Source organism: Rhinolophus ferrumequinum, chromosome 9 (assembly GCF_004115265.2).
Source record: "Rhinolophus ferrumequinum isolate MPI-CBG mRhiFer1 chromosome 9, mRhiFer1_v1.p, whole genome shotgun sequence".
NCBI lineage: Eukaryota > Metazoa > Chordata > Mammalia > Chiroptera > Rhinolophidae > Rhinolophus > Rhinolophus ferrumequinum.
The window spans coordinates 19,134,581-19,152,019 of record NC_046292.1 but is presented as its reverse complement, the minus strand read 5'-3'; the positions used below and the strand labels follow the sequence as shown (position 1 = coordinate 19,152,019).

General features: G+C 39.6%; 1 protein-coding gene across 2 annotated transcripts; it reads left to right on the top strand.

The window, feature by feature from the left end:
- The first annotated feature begins 914 nt into the window (after positions 1-914).
- On the top strand, positions 915-16,991 carry RPA2 (replication protein A2). 2 transcript variants are annotated; one of them, XM_033115728.1, is made up of 9 exons: positions 915-1,140; positions 1,406-1,515; positions 6,563-6,664; positions 6,927-7,040; positions 10,003-10,077; positions 10,601-10,717; positions 14,768-14,875; positions 15,036-15,130; positions 16,308-16,991. In XM_033115728.1, the coding sequence occupies exons 1-9, from the start codon at positions 1,122-1,124 to the stop codon at positions 16,390-16,392; spliced, it is 825 nt and encodes a 274-aa protein (XP_032971619.1). In that variant the 5' UTR covers positions 915-1,121; the 3' UTR covers positions 16,393-16,991. The 2 variants fall into 2 exon arrangements, with proteins under 2 accessions (XP_032971619.1, XP_032971620.1); XM_033115729.1 differs by having other exon boundaries at positions 926-1,134; positions 1,409-1,515.
- Positions 16,992-17,439: the final 448 nt, after the last annotated feature.

The window sequence follows — 17,439 nt, the reverse complement described above, 5'->3', positions numbered from 1 at the left end:
AGACTTCCTGGGCTTGAATGCAGGCTCCCAAAACTTAGACTTTCTATACCTCAGTTTCCTTAACTGTAAAATGGGGACAATACACTAACCTACTTCACAGGACTGAATTAATAAATATAAAATGCTTAAGACAGTGACTGAAGTTTTAATAAATAAAAAATAAAACAGTCCAGAAGCCCAGGGACCCGGTCTACCTTAACCATTGGCCAGTACAGAGCTTAGAACAAAAGAGACATCAAATAATTTTAAATAAATGAGAAGAGTATGTCTAACACCCTATTAGTATTTACAGCAAGGAACTAACAGACATGTTCTACTCTCCATAGGAGGAGCACAACCGCATTATATGAAGAATAGTTGAAGCAACCCAGGATGCGGAGCTAGATTAGAGTCAGGACAGGTGGGATGAACCCAGTCCTCAGTTTTTGAAAGGCCATCGTGGGGAAAAGAATGTAGATTTCTTATACCTTCACTGGGAAGAATCAGGGCCACGGGGTGGCAATACAAGAAGAGAACTTGACTCTTTACGTTAAAGAATAAGCAATCCCACGAGGTGCTGCGAAACTACGTAGTACTGTGAATTACCCGTGTGCGCAAATCCCGGGCGACCGCCAGGCGGAGACATCGAACCAGGAATTGTACTATGACGTTTTAGACCAAGGCGTCTTGAAAATTTGGCGGGAAACCCCCGAATAAAGTGACGTAAGATGCCGCTTATTGATGGGGGTGGGATTATATGGTCCTGAGATGAGGAAGTATTGTTGGATTGGTTGTTTTTTTGAGATACTGCCTCATCAGCATCCAAGGATCCTTGCTTCCGCTTGCGCGAAGTGTTTTGCCCTTAGTCAACATGGCCGTGAAGGCTTCTGGCCCTACTGGGAGCGTAGTGCCTGTATTCAGTAACATGGCCAGCGAAGAACGGAAAAAGCGTAATATTAGCGAGCTTTGATTGGCTGAAGCAAGAAGACTTCTGGACACTGATTGGCTCCGTCATTCGCGGGAAGGTGTCTGTGGCGCCAGCGAAAAGTAGATACAGCGCTGGGGCCGCAGTAAGATTCTGAGGCGTCCGGCGAAGCCAGCCGACCTGAGCTTTCTGGGCCTTTTTCGAAGAAATTGTGACCATGATGTGGAATAGTAATGATGAGTGGGGCGGAGGATGAGAATCGCAACAATTTAGCAAAGAGGGCTGGGGGGTCGGAGAGGCATGTGGCGGCGGGAGGGAGGAGAGTTGGGGGAGGTGCTGGAGCCAGAGGTGGGGCCGTTTGGGGGCCTGGGAAAGGTGGTCGGGAAGATTAGGAAGATGCTGGGACTGTTTGGGGTGCGGGGATTGAGGTCTCAGGGGACCCGTGGGTTTTTCAGGAGCTTGGAAAGCAGCCCAGATACTAATACTACTGTTATTTAAAACCAGGTGGATATGAAAGCTATGGCAGCTCTACCTTTGGGGGAGCCGGCGGCTACACACAGTCCGCTGGGGGCTTTGGATCGCCGACACCTTCTCAGGCAGAAAAGAAATCAGTAAGTTGAAAGAGTATTTTATTTTATCTGTCCTAAAGCTCATAACTCATCCATGGGAGAACATTTCTGCGGCGAAGGAAGGGTATTAAACCTGAGCTGATCCGATAATTATCTATTACTATCTTATCGAGTCTTATAATTAAATGCTGTAAGTTTGAAATAGGAATCTCCCCTAATGTTGCATCCGCTATTGTTTCCTTGGCTTTATTTTGAAATTTTACCAAGATAGCTAATGAATCAGTTTTGTAGAAAAACTGAACTTGTATTAATAGCCTAATTTATGTTCTATGTTTTCCAAAGTCGTTTTTTAATTAAACGTAGTGAGGTGATTTAATGTGGTGGAAAGAGCATGGTCTTTGAAGTCAAGTCATATATAGATCTATGCTCTCTACCACTACTTGCAGGGTATCATTGGACAAATTTCTTAACTTTCTTGGAAGTCAGTTTTGCACCTACTACATGGGATTGATAATACATGCTTTACAAGGTTGTTGCGAGACTTAATATTATATATAAAGTGCTTGCCCCAAGTCCCTTTCAATAAATGGTCCTAGGTACTATTTGTGACCAAGATGTGGAATAGTAATGATGCCTGGGGTGGAGGATGAGAATCGCAACAATTTAGCAAAGAAAGCTGGGGGGGGTCAGAGTTGGGGGAGGTGCCAGAGCCAGAGGTGAACCTGAGCATTGGAGCCAGAATACATAATGTCAGGAATCACCTTTGCCTTTTAACTGGCAATGTGAGTTTAGTGTAGCAACATGAACCCTTGGTTTTGTTGGTCCTTGGGTTTTTTTCATCTGATAATGGTACTAGTATTACTTATGTCACAGGGTGGTTCTGAGAATTGATAAATAAGCTAATGTATAAGAAAGTATTCTGTAAAAAGCTGTCCAAATGCTTGTTATTTACTCTCCCCCCCCCTTTCTTCCGCCTCCCCACACGCACACACTCCGGTTCAAGCCGTAGTTTTCTAGTTCTAGTTGTGAAGGACACAGCTCCCTGGCCCATGCTGGTATTATGAGCCTGGCGCTCCCCGGGCTGAGCCACTCACAGCAGCTCTCGTTGGCCACCAGTCACTCACTCTGGCTGCTGGTCACTCATGCTGGCCACTGGCTGCTCATGGCAGCACACAGTAGCTCACAGCAGCTTACACCCACCTCTGGCTGCTCACAGCAGCCCAGCTGCAGGGAGAGCTGTCTCCAGGGAGAGCTGTTGTTCACAATCTTAGCTGTAGAGGGCGCAGCTCACTGGCCCATGTAGGAATTAAACTGGTGATCTTGGTGTTTGGAGCAGGGCACTCCAACCACCTGAGCCACCAGGACGGTCCTATTTACTCTTTCAGAAAAGAGTTTGCAATTAACAACTGTTGATTTCATTCTTTAAATACAGGATTAATTTGGCTTCTCTTTAGGTGTCATTCTGATGTGTTAAGATTCAGTATTAGCAGGTTCTGTGTTTTGTGTACAGGTTGATAAGCTTTTACATAAACTGTTAATTCAGGGGTAGGTATAGTTGGGAAAGAATCCACTGATAATTCTCATACATTTGGATATTGCTTTATACTTTTCATATAAATTATTTCATATAACCCAATAAGGTATTGTTTCCTCCATTGTACAACAGAGAGGCTCAGGGAGATTGAGATTCCCTAAGCTTACATAGTAAGTAACTGGAACCAGACAGTGCCCACAGGGCGCTGAGCAAATCCAAAATCTGGTAAGCAGCTGCTTCTCTGTTGTAGCTTTCTTTTTCCTGGGAAGACCAGAGGAGACTATAGTCTTCTTTGAGGCTGTGAAGATGAGAACAGAAGATAGATAATTCTCATCTTTTTTCCCTAAGCTTCACTATTTTTCTTCATTCCATTTGTTAGAATTTTTATCTCAGGACCCCTAGCTTGGGCTATGTACTAAGACAGCTTTTCAGAGAATGATGACAGTTATAAGCTGGAGACTCAAACTCAGGTCTTTCTGTGTTTAAAATCTAGTGCTTTTTGCACAGTAAAAGATAAATGTCCTATTTAAATGTTTCCTACTGACTATAAACCTGTTATATTTGATTGAATTCTGAAGTTTCTGATGTTTTACCTGTAAAAATGGTAGGTTCCTACAGTACTTCAGAGTACAGTACTTCACAGTAGTAGTTCATAGGCAGCTACAAAATAATTTTTTAAAAATTAAATGTAACTTGTGCCGAATCTCTTTGGAACAAACCAGGAGCTCTTTTCAATCGGTTCCTGGCACATAATAGGTGCTCATTTAAAAAAAAACAAATAACTGTAACTTGAGATGAATTTGAAGGTATTACTGACACCTCAATAATTACCCATATGTAACTTTTTTACCTGAGGAGTAATAATATTTTTTGCACCTGTGTAGAGATTGGTATTAGCACTTTTATGTATATGTTTCATTTATAACTTGAAAGGTAGATATCCTCATTTTACAGAGGAGGTAGGTGATGGTATGTCCTGGGCCGTGAAGCTGGGATTTGAACACAGGTCTATAGTACTGTCTGGCTCCAAAGCCCATGTCTTGCTGCTGTTACCATCATGGTTCTTAGCTTTCTTATGCTGAAGATACAATAAAAATCTCAGTTGTGATAGATGAAAACAAAATATAGATTCTGAGAGCTAAATCTGGGACTTTAGCAAATTTTAAATCTATAAATACTAATATAGCATATAACTTCACCTATAAAGTACCATAAAGTTAAATTGAAAAATATAGTCGATTCCTTCACATCCTTATTAAAAGCTATTGCAGATATAAAGAGTGAGGAACAATAGCTGACATAATAATTGCTAACATTTATTGAGTGTATGTGATGTACCAGGTAGTATTCCAGGTACTGCACCATACATTTCATTTTTCATAGTGATTTTATCATTCCTAGTTTTATAGATGAAACCGAGGTACAGATGAGTTGAGAAACGTAACCAAAAGCACACTGCTCCTGTGTGGTAGAGCCATAATCTTAACCCTCAAGCTTGGCTGCCGCCTGTTGTGGCATGTGTTCTGGTGGTTGGCTGGGCTTGTTTTCTACCATCCTACAAATACTCACTATTCAAAATTATGCTTCAGCAAGGTGAAATGTTGCTAGTGTCATGGGCCTTCAGGGCAAAGCTGCAACTGCTAATTCTATGAAGGCCAAGAGCCTACTATGTGCGGTCTTGTAGTAGATAGAACAATTATTGGGTTACTTCCCATTGATTTCTGACAAGAACTCTAATCTTTAACTGACCATGCTTTTCCTGTCTTGTATATAGTTTCTCTATTAGTCTGTGGGAGTGCATATTTACCTTCAGTCTGTAATGCTCATTCCTCGGCCACTTTTTTCACTGTCAAATTGTTTCTGCCTCAAGGTCTAGTCTAAATGCTCCCTCTTCTTAAAATCACCAATAAATATCTCTTGATAGCCCAGGTAGCGCTTTTCATTCTATAATGTATCAATATCAAGTTTGTTATTTATATTTTTACCTCCCCTAGTTTAGGAGTGTGTTACGGGCAAACTGTACTCATCTTTATGTTGCCCAGACAACCCCTAGCCAGTTATAGGCAAAAAGAAGAGTTTACGCTGTTGTTTGACTGCTGCAGGCTGGGATTTGAGTGTCCTCACCAGACATTCTTCTGTCCATCATATTCTGTCCCTTCCTTTTAAGATGTCTAGTGTGTTGAGAATATTATGCTAAGTGAAATAAGTGAGACAGAAAAAGTCGAGAACCATATGACTTCACTGCTATGTGGGATATAAAACTGAAAGCAACAAAGGAACAAGACAAATAAAGAAAACTCATAGACACAGACAATAGTTCAGTGGTTTCAAGGGGGTAGGGGGGATAGTATAATAGAAGAGGGTAAAGGGGGTCAAATACATGGTGATGGAAGGAGAACTGACTCTGGGTGGTGAACACACAATGTGCTATATCGGTGATATATTACGGAATTGTACACTTGAAACCTGTGTAATTTTACTAACCATTGTTACCCCAATAAATTTTAGTTAAAAAAAAAAAAAGATGTCTAGTGTGGCCAAGCCCTTATCCCATTTTCCCTAGGACTTCCAGCCAATTGTCAGAACATCCGTCCTAAAGGAAGTTATACCTCTAACTTTTTGTTACATTTTTTAATGAGATTTAGAATAACTCCATCGTTCTGTCTCCACTGGCCATTCAAATACCAGCTCATCTCATCAGTGACAAATAGCCAGTTTCAGTTTGCCTTCATCCTAAAGCTGAAGTTTCCTCTTAAAGAGCTGTTCAGGAAGCAGGCCATTCCTTATGCTGTCCCCACTCCAGTCTACTCGTTTTGGTGAATCTCTGTTACAACACAAACTTGGGGCTGGCCCGGTGGCTCAGGCGGTTGGAGCTCCGTGCTCCTAACTCCGAAGGCTGCTGGTTCAATTCCCACATGGGCCAGTGGGCTCTCAACCACAAGGTTGCCGGTTCGATTCCTCATGTCCCGCAAGGGATGGTGGGCTCCGCCCCCTGCAACTAAGATTGAACACGGCACCTTGAGCTGAGCTGCCGCTGAGCTCCCAGATGGCTCGGTTGGAGTGAGTCCTCTCAACCACAAGGTTGCCGGTTCGACTCCCACAAGTGATGGTGGGCCGCGCACCCTGCAACTAGCAACGGCAACTGGACCTGGAGCTGAACTGCGCCCCCCACAACTAAGTCTGAAAGGACAACAACTTGAAGCTGAACGCACCCTCCACAACTAAGATTGAAAGGACAACAACGTGACTTGGAAAAAAGTCCTGGAAGTACACACTGTTCCCCAATAAAGTCCTGTTCCCCTTCCCCAGTAAAATCTTTAAAAAAAAAAGAATTGAAAAAAAACCCACAAACTTACCCATTCATCAGGAGCTTTGGAGTCAAACAAACCTGGGTTTGAATTCTAAAGTGTGGCATTTGTTAGCTATATGACCTTGGTTTCCATCGCTGAAGCAAGGGTAATGAGGCTTGTTTTGCAGATCCAATGTTGCACGTAGCACGTGTTAAATGAATGGTAGTTACTATTTTCTTAATTGAATTTATGCATACTCTTTCAGAGATCCCGAGCCCATCACATTGTACCCTGTACCATATCTCAGCTTCTTTCTGCCACTCTGATTGATGAAGTGTTCAGAATTGGGAATGTTGAGATTTCACAGGTATGTAAAATAATTTGTGGAAGAGTCACTTAATCATACGAAGGATGAAATAAAAATTACTTCATTTAAAAATACATAAATGTTACAGCTATATTCAATGTCAGAGGGGTAGTAGACTGGGGGAGAGGGGCTATCACTTTGTGAGGGGTGTCAATGTCTAACTATTACATTGTTTTGTACACCTGCAACTTAAATAAATAAACAAACATAAATGTTGCTTTGGTATAGAAGAAAACCAAACTTTTTTTTTCTTCTGATCTAGGTCACTATTGTGGGGATAATCAGACATGCAGAGAAGGCTCCAACCAACATTGTTTACAAAATAGATGACATGACAGCTGCACCCATGGATGTTAGACAGTGGGTTGACACAGATGTAAGCTGTGTGGGATTTTGAATTTTGAATTAGGGTGGGGTTACTTTGGGACTTCAGAGATGGTGGACTTTTTTAGTCTTCCTTTTTAAAAGTCTTTATAAAAATAATACATAAGCAAGACAGCAAAAGCAATAACCTTGAAATGAAACGTTAATACATTTGATTTCATAGAAGTTTAAAACCTAAACTTACCAAAATACTATAAACAAAGTTAAAAGTGACAGGAAGCACTAGAATGTGAACTCAGAACAAGGATTTTTATGTTGGCACTGTATTCCCAGCACCTAGAACAGTTCCAGTTACATAGTGGGCCCTGAGTAAATATTTAAATAAAGGGGAAAATTTTTTGCAGCATATTACAAACATTTAAAATTTTTAATTAGTGAAAAGCTCTTATAAAACAACGGAAAACTCAAAAAGCAACTGCACCTTAGAAGCATGGGCAAATAAGATGCACAGATAATTCATAATAGATGAACTCTAAATTGCAGCAACAATAACAAAAGCAGGTTTAATAAAATTAAGATACCATTTTTAACTTACTAAATTAGCAAAGAAAAAAATAGAATGGCAGTGGCCACTTAGCATAAGAGCTGTAGTTAACACAGTGCTTCTAGCACTTAGTACACATTTAATTTTTTGAATGATATGTCTCTATTTGGGGAAGTAGATATTATCCTACTCTGATGGTATAAGTATAAATTGGTTTGACCTTTCTCAGAAACCAGCTGATGATCAAAATCATCTATCATAAAAATGTTGACCTCGCACGCCACTGCTAGAGATTTACATTAAGGAACTAAATACATGTGCAATAATTCAGTTGTGAGAATGTTGATCATAGCATTGTTTATAATGAAAATAAACCTAAATTCAAAATGCTGGCAATAGGGTGTTACTAATTAAACCATGGTATATTTATAGAATAAATGATATAGAAATGTATATGTTGTCACAAAGAAGTGTTGGCCATAAATTGTTGAGAGGAAGAGAGTATGTCACACAATAGTATGCATAGTATGAGTATGACCCCATTTTTTGTAAAGTAGCATGTATATGGAGAAAATAGACTGAAAGAAAATAAATTCTCTTTGTACTTTTTATTTTTTAATTGGGCAGAAGCCCTCTTGAGTTTTTTATGTTTAAAATACATTGTAGAAAGAAATAAAATACATGATAGAAAATTTGGATAATAAGCACTTGGTATGCTATTTTCACTTCAGAAACCACAAGTCATCTATGGTTATGTGTTCTTTAATTTTTGTTTCTCAGAAAAATACAGGATAATTTATTCAGTAGTCACTGTTGGAATAAGATTCTGAACCAAATTGCTTGGTTCCAGGTATACAAAGAATGAAAAAGACACAGTCCCTGCCATTCAGTGGGGAGGTAGATACTAAAGATGCCTAATACTGCATGCTCATAAAAAATGTACCGTGCTTACTATAATATAAAACATTTCAAAATCATCTGAAATCCCACATCCCAGAGATGACAACTGTTATAACACATTTTGGTAAATACCCTTTCAGACATTTCTCTCTGCTTATCCACTAAACATTAGATGAATGCTTACAGTCTTGTATATAAAGGATGAGATGATAGGCAGCTGCTCTGTAATTTGCTCTTTTCATTCAAGACTGATTTCATAGTGTCAACAAATACATCGTTTTTAGCAACTGCCTATTCCATCATAAGGATACATCATCTCTTAACAGTAGACCCAGTTGGGGAACATTTAGCTTGTTTCCAATCATTTGCTATTGTAGACGATGTCCCAGCGAGTATCTTTGTGTGCATCTCTTTATAATTATGAGGTAATCCTAAGATGAAATTTTAAAACTAGATTTTTCTGGAAGAAATAATACATTTTATATATTTTTACTTTTTCAAATCATATTTACATTTTTATTCTTCTTTTTTTTTTTTTTTGCCTTCCATAAAGGTACCAACTTATATACTTCATTAGTGCCTGAAAGTGCCCAGTTAGCTCTCCACACCCTTTCTAACAGTGGGTTTTTATGACTCTTAAATTTTAGTTTGATAGTTTAAAAATACAGCCTTGGTAATGAGAATTTTCTCATTTTTACTTGTATTTCTTTGGTCTTAGTGAGATAAAATTTTTCTACTTATATTTAATGTTAATTTGGGTGTTTTATCTGGTATAGATTCAGCTATGTAAAATAATAGGTAGGTGGAGTACAATGCAAAAACAATAGTTGATTTCCAGGTGATGGGAATTGGGGTATTTTTTATTTTTAAATAATATATCTTCTAGTTTTTTATAGTCATGTATTTTATAATCAGAAAATACTTCAAGGCTCAGCTTACATATTTTTTCCTTATAAATAATGTGTACATAGCAAAAAAAACTCCAAAAGGAATATTAAAATCACTTTAATTATCCCAGTTAACCATTGTTAACATTTTGGTGTATATTTTTACCCCACATGAGAAATCAGCTTTTTCCACATGTCACAACTTGTCTTCCCAGACAATAAATAGAATTCTACATTGTATGAATGAGTACATATTATTGGATATTTAGGTTGTTTTAAATTTTTTAGTATTCTATGCTATGATGAATACTTTTAAAGCTAAATCTTAATGCATGTTCTTAATTATTTCTTTTAATTCCTGCAAGTAGAACTGCTGTGCTGATAAGTATGTCTAGCAGAAAGTTGTGTGCATTGAATGAGATTGTCGTAATTATTTGCTTCCGTATGATGTGCATAAAACAACTTTGGAACTGGAAATTACCTTTAGAGATATTTTTATTTTAATTCCTGATTCTATAAAAAAGTAAATTCTAAAAGTAGAACAAACTAGTTAGTGCCATATTAGGATCCTTTAGCTCTCTCACTTTATAACTTTCTCTTTTTGTACATAATTTAGAAATTTTAAAGAAGTTTTCACCAACATCACTAAAACCTTAGTAATATGTTTGTATTTTATCTGTTAGGATGCCAGTGGTGAAAACACTGTGGTTCCTCCAGAAACATATGTGAAAGTGGCCGGCCATCTGAGATCTTTTCAGGTAAAATCAGAAAAAAACGACAAAATGTATTTCCACGAAGCAGTTTCTCGATTCATGCCTGAGTTTAGGATACTTAAAACTGAAACTTAAGTTTCCATGTTTAATGAGAGTTAACCTGAAGTTATTTCATTATTCTCCAAAAGGAAATGATGGGTTTTTACCTTAATATAAAACCAACAGAATGGTAGAGAAATAACAGGATCTCCAACTACAACTGCCATCTGTGGCATCCATTAGGTATATGTGGGCGGGCCCTGGGCACTGGATTTAGAGTCAGGATACTAGACTGCTTTGTTGTGTAACCTTAGGCAAGTCACTGAACATCTCTGAGCTAGTTTGAGTTTTTTGGTTATATTTTATTGACTACATTTGGATTAACCTTGAGTTAAAAAATTTAAGTATATAACACATTTTTCCTGTATTAGCAAAATATTGTAACCAAGAAAAGAGCCAGAATGTTTTGGCCTGAAATTGACTTCAATGTGCTCACCTTTTATTCACATTTTTCTCTTTACTTTAATAGAACAAAAAAAGTCTGGTGGCCTTTAAGATCATGCCCCTGGAGGACATGAATGAGTTCACTGTACATCTTCTGGAAGTAGTGAATGCACACATGATACTGAGCAAAGCTAACAGCCAGGTGAGCAGCTTCACTCTCACGGTTTTTTCTTCCCTGGAAGAGCATAGATAGCTTCTGTACTCTGGCTTTGACTTACTTGACATTTTGAAGGTTGAGCCAGAATAAAGGTATCACTCGAGACTTAAAACATTTTCTCCATGAAGTATATTTTGCCATGTTACTTCATTCCAGATGAAGCGCTTATGTTCCGCTCAGAATTACTAGTTCCTGTGACCCCCACTGCCTTGGATGACTGGGACCTAAGACAACCTTATAGAGTAGACACATAATTATAGGCTGAGCTCTTAGCTCAGGATAACCAGGATTATCAGTCCATATTCAGAGAAAAACCCCAACGAGGACAGACTTTTGCTTCTTCCTTCCAGCCTATTGGCTAAATAGTTAAAATTTATGCACCATTATTTTGTCCCTGAAATGATATTTCTTGCTTCATATTGAAATCTGTCAGCATTATTTTGTGTTGTATGAATTCAACTGGGTAAGTCCATCTAGGACCACACAAAAGTTTTTTGTTGGTTCTAGTATTAGAATGTCCTTAGATGATTCTGGTAGCAAGAAAGAGGATTGGTTACAGTAGGAAAGACTAGACGACTGACAATCCGTTAAGGATGCTATTTCATCCTACCCTGTGCCACGCACTTAGCTAAGCACTGGAGATACAGAGAGAAATTCATTCTTTCATTTAAAGAATAACTTACTCAGCCTAGTGGGTGCCAGTCATTATTCTAGGCCCTTGGAATACAGCACTTAATGAGATGGAAAAGTGGCCTTGAACTTCAATTCTTGAGAGAAATGGGCAATAAACAACAAAACAAATACGTAATTTTAGATGTAAGTGTGCCGAAATAAAAGCAGAGTAGAAGAGAGTGAAGGAAGGCATAAGAATAGTACAATATAGATAGGTGGGAAACATTCCAAGCAGAGAATAGAAAGTCAGAAGCCATGAGACTGGGATAAGCTTGGCATGTCTGAGACCAGCAAGAAGGCCAAACTGTCTGGAATGAAGCAGATGACAGGGAGAACAGTTGGATATAGGCAAGGAAGCAGGACCCAGGGCATGTAGGGCTTTGTAGGCCATAGGAAGGATTACTTGACTCTAATTCCAGACCTTTAGAAGGTTTTGTCTAGGGAATAGCATGGTCTGATTTGCCTTTATAAAAGCTGACTGGGCTGCTGTATGGAGAATAGACTACGAGGCACCAAGAATAGCAACAGAAATAATTCAGGGGAATGGTAACAGCAGCTGGGATAAGAAGTGGTTGTGTTTTGATATTGTTTAAAGGTAGAGCTGACAGGACTTATTGAAGGGTTAGATATAGGATATAAAGAAAAGAGAGGTTTCAAAAATGACTCCTAAGTTTGTGCTTGAGCAACTAGATGAAGCTAGCAAGTTTGAAGGGTAAAATCCAGAGTTCTGTTTGGGACTTACCAAGTATGAGATGCTAGTTAAATATCCAAGTGGAGAACAGAATGGATGGTTGAACATTCCCTTGAGGCTGGGACTCAAGGGAAAAGTCAGGATGAGAGATAGAACTTTGGGCGTCATTGGTGTATAAGTGATAGTTAAAGCCTCGGATGCAATGAGACAACTAGGGAGTTAAGAAGTCAGAGACTTGAGCTCTGAGACACTAACCTTCAGAAATCTGGAAGCAAAACAGGAGCCAGTGAAAGTCAGAGAAGTTGCCAGTTTGGCAGGAGGAAAACCAGGAAATGTGATTCTGTAGAATATCCTGAAAAGAGTATTTTAAGAAGGAGGGAGTGGAGATCAATTGTAGAAATCCACCTAGAAGTCAAGTAAGATGATGAGAGAAGTCTGCTATCAAATTTGGAAAATGAGTTTTCAAAAGAGAGGCTTCCGTAGAGGATGGGGGGAAAGTGGGTTAAAGAGAACGGCATTGGGTAGGAAGTTTTGGGTATTTTATTACTATACTTCATAACACATACGCCTATGTATCAAATGTTATATGATACAAATGGTTTTTAAGTAAGAATGGGTGATTAGGGAGGGAAAACTGGAGGTATAAACAATTGAGGAGTAAATAAAACAGTCCTTTCCCTCAAAAAGTTTGTATTTATACTGGGGGTTCAAAGCACTTAAGCAGTGAGAAGTGGCAAGTGCAGGTGCCGTGGACCCACAGAGAAGGGTTTCCTATTCTGACCTGGACATCAAGAAAGACCCCCTGGTGAAGGTTATACCGAAACCAAGTCTTAAAACATGCATGAGGTCATTTCAGATATCCGGGTAAGAAACAGCTTTCAGTTCAGTATTATTGCATCATAAAATGTAAGATTTCTGTTTCACCAGCAGGCAAACCAGCAGGCAATGTGAAGGTAGCTAGCTTGAAAATAAGGGAGCATGACTGATTTTTATGAACGATTATTTCCTCAAAGCAATAGACATGTAATCAACATTTGTTGAATGAATGAATCTCCTGACTGGATGGGATTTCTCTTAATGAGCCTCTCTGCAGTGCTCCTGTATCTGTTATGGGTACTTAATATCTGATCTGTCATCCTTATTTATTCAGTTCAATAGATTAAACATTGAGCACATACTGTCCACCAGGCACTGCAAAGATGAAGGGGCTTGTGGGGGAAGGAGACAAAAGTGACATGCAGTGATAGCTGCTATGAGAGAGAATGTTGTGAGAGCCAAGATGGAAGATCGTGACTTAACTTGGCTTGGGAAATGTCGGGGGAAGTCTTTACAAAGGCAATGGCAGTTAAGTTGGGCTTTGAAGCATGAGAACAATGTTTACCAGGCAGATGAGGGGAGAAGCATTCTAGACAGGGAGCAAATGTTCAGGTCAGAGGCATGTTTGTGGATGACAAGAAGTTCAGGTGCAGCAGGAGGGTAAAGTGTGTTGAAAAGGATTGATCAAGAGTAAAATACAGATTCTGCCGTCTAGTTGTGGTAGGTCTTGAATGTCTAGGAGTTTTATATTATTTTCACAGGTGGGGGATCCACCTGGAGGCTTTTAGACAGAAGAGTGACATGACCAGAAGTTACTAGTGGGTAACATTGAGGGGGGTTGATTGGAGTAGGGGAGACTAGCCTCTGAGGTACCAATCAGGAGACCAGGAATGAAGAGGCTTGAGCAACACTAAGATTGTATTAAAAGGCTGTGGTGACAGATTCTGGAAGGTGAGCGAATGGAGACTCACAGATGACTGAGGTCTGCACCATCAGGTTTGGGTGTACTCACTGAAGTGGAGGATATAGCAGGGCAGCAGGTTTGGGGAGGAAGGCAGTGGATTTCATTTTGAAGTGTGTGAGACATCCAGGGGGAGGTATCTGGCAGATGGCTGGGAACAAAGATCTGTGGCCTGGGAGGAGGTCTGGAATGAAATCCTGGGGAACTGTCAGCCTTTGGGGAGACAGAAAAAGAAGAGGCTGATAAGGGATATTGAGAAGATGTAGTTTGAGAGGTAAGTGGAGAACCAGAACAGTGAAGTATCAAGAAGCCTGGGAAGAGGAGTGCGGTCAGCAGTGTCTGCTTCTGAGCGGTCAAGTGTTTTGAGGGCTGACAGACACTATTAGGTACGTTGGTTGAAAAGTCATTGGTGACTTGGGTGAGAACAGTTTCAGAGGTGTAGTGGGGAGTTGAGGAGTGACTAAGGAGAAGGGACATGAAAACAGTGATTTTAGTCTATTATTTTTTTTAAACATTGGTGGTAAAAAAGAAGGAAGGGTGATATTGACAATAAATGCTTTTGAGTGATTGAACACCAAGAACCATTATGGCAAATCTCCAGGTAATTGTCTCCTCAGTGCTAGTTTTCCGCTGGTTCCCCTCACATCACAAAGAAAAGAAGGAGCCAAAAGGGACCTTTCTCTGATGTGAGGTGCTTCAGAGGATTAAATTACCTTCCTTTGAAATACTTACTAGATAATAGTTCTCCCTTCCTCTATAAATACTTGTAATTGGGAAAATTCAGCTTAAATTGTTTTTGTAAGCTACTTATTAACAAGCTCTCTTAAAAAAATAGGAAGGACTTTGTTTAAATTGATGAATTTTTCTAATGTTGTAAACTTATTTTTTAATTCAGCCCTCAGCAGGAAGAGCATCTATCAGCAATCCAGGAATGGGTGAAGCAGGGAACTTTGGCGGGAGTAGCTTCATGCCGGTAAATGGCCTCAGTGTGGCTCAAAACCAGGTAAACTACCCGAGTGGCTCCAGAAATGCAAAACACAGGCAATCCTAAGTTGTGTTACTTCTTAATGATTCTAAAGCTGTCTTCTTATAACGAGACTTAGGTTTACATAGGGGAGCTGATTCGAAGTAGTCCCTAAAATCTTTCTGATTCAAATTTTCAGGTGCTGAATTTGATTAAGGCTTGCCCGAGGCCTGAAGGATTGAACTTTCATGAACTCAAGAACCAGCTCCAGCACATGCCTCTCGCCTCAATCAAGTGAGTATGTGGTTTCCATGCATGAGCTAGGACTTGAGAATCATACCCATTTCACCTCGTTCCTGGGAATGAGAAGTGAATTTTAAAAAACAAACAAAAGCTGTCTGTTGACTACAACCTTATTGGCAGAAGGGAAGTTGTTCAGTCAGGGAAAACTAAAAGAAGGACCCACAGAGATGGTGCCGCCTGTCACATCGCTCATTCATTTGTTCTTTCAGCAAATACTGGGTCCCACTATGTGCGGGAGATAAAATTTTGAGCCAAAACTGACCTGGCATGTCTTGCGGGATTTAATCTGGAGGAGCGAGGTCCTTAGCTCGTCCTCAGGTGTGCAGTCCCACCTACATTACTGTCCCCACTGGGGTGATGTGTGTATCAGGCTGTCTGGACCTGCAGCCATTAGACATCCAACATCCTTGTCCCAATAATGTTAGACAAGCAGCTTCCTGGTTCCAGTGAGCTAATCAAACACTGTTAAAGGTGCTGGTAATAGTTATTTGTTGTTATAAATCACTTGGCATTCTAGGCCTAGATAGAAAAGAAATGCTCAGGTCTAATTCCATTCCCTGTTCTATAAAGTGAGGGTAATGGTTTCTATGTCAGAGTTACTGTGATGAGGAGATACAGAATGGCTGTCATGTAGTACGTGCTCTACTACATGTTACTGTCACTAAATATGTTACTGACACTGACCCCTGAGGGCCTTGAAGGGTTTGAAGTTCTCTTCCCATTTCTGGAAAGACCTTTCCTTTCCTCCTTGCAGCTTTACTTTGCAGAAGGGGAGTTAGAGGGTCAGTGGGTGGGAGGGAAGGAGCAACTTTTAAAAACAGCTCTTTATACCAGGAGATTTTAGTGCCAGCTGGATTACAGCTTTAGATCTTGTTTTGATTTGCTTAGACTGGTATTCAAGTGAGGCCCTATTTCCTTGCCCTTATACAGTTTGGGGGCGGGATCTAAGGCAACCCTAATAGCCACTGTCTCCACAGATTACCTCAGGTTTGCAATTTTACTGGCATATCTCCCTGCAAGAGCTTTCTGTGAGCAAATGGCTGTGAGTTCTTAGATAAAATAGAAGGCGGACGGATGAGTGAAGTTTACATATTTGGCCATGTCCAAAAGGCAGTTTCCTTTCTTCTGCATTGGTTTGAAAATGAGCCTTTTTTTCCTTCCTTTCTAGGCAAGCTGTGGATTTTCTAAGCAATGAGGGACACATCTATTCCACCGTGGATGATGATCATTTTAAATCCACAGATGCAGAATAACTGGAGTGAATTGGGGACCCAACATAGTTTCCAACTGAGCCTATATTCACAATCTCTTGTCTCCAGCCATGCACATATTTGGCCAATTGACTTCTAGAAAGTAGGTTTCATCTATAAAAGGTCTCAATTAACATCCTATTGCTCTTCTGTTTTTTTTGAAGCTCAAAGGCATGAAGGCAACTAACAGGTGTAAACCAGAGTAGATTTCTTAGAAGTTACAAACTAGCTGGTTATCAGGATAGATAGAAATGGAACAGGGATGCTACCAAGAGAGTTGGGGGATGTTACTTAAATAATACTCGGGGTCTCTATTCCTAAAATGTTTCTAACTGTTAAGATAAGTAGGATTAGGGCCTGTGAGCAGACAGCTAGCCAAAAAACCCACTAACCTCTGTCTGTTTTTGTTCCCCATTTTGGTTATGTGGTATTACTTTCAGAATTGCACTTTTCCTTCACCATGTCATAACTGCTGCCAAAAGTGGCTTTATAAACATGAGGTTCTAGAGTGGTGCCCTTGGGCAGAGAAGAGGAAGAAATGTTACCGTGTTTTATACAAAATATTACATCCATATGTTTAATAAAATAGTTCTATTATTGCAGTAACTTGTGAAAATGTTCTTTTTCTTTTTAAGGTGGTATAATTACTCCTTTATCATCTGGGACAATATAGCATAGTTTGACTTAGATTTGAAATCTTGGCTCTTCTGGGTTTTTAGTTAGGATCTTAAGCAGGCTCCATCAGCTCTGAGAGCCTCCATTTCCTATTTCTTCATTTATGAAAAGAGAACAATGTTATTTCCTTACGGGTTGGTTAGAACACCTAAATAAAGTTTTGTAAAGCATCGTCATTAATAAGGATTATAAAGTGGACCTTAATCTTGACTCTATAGCAGTATATAATCACATAACTGAATTAAATACCTCCCATCTGACCTCAGGGTGAGACTCTAGAGGCCAGAGTCTTGTTTGGCCAACTAAGCTTCGTTTCTTGTGGGAGGGGAGACTAGGTCAAAGATGTTTTTGACAACTCCAAAAAGTAAGCTACTT

Excerpts from the sequence above, each read along its gene's own strand:
- RPA2 (XM_033115728.1), top strand. Across the intron at positions 6,665-6,926 it reads GGAATGTTGAGATTTCACAG|GTCACTATTGTGGGGATAAT; the intron begins GTATGTAAAATA and ends CTTCTGATCTAG. Across the intron at positions 15,131-16,307 it reads ATGCCTCTCGCCTCAATCAA|GCAAGCTGTGGATTTTCTAA; the intron begins GTGAGTATGTGG and ends CTTCCTTTCTAG.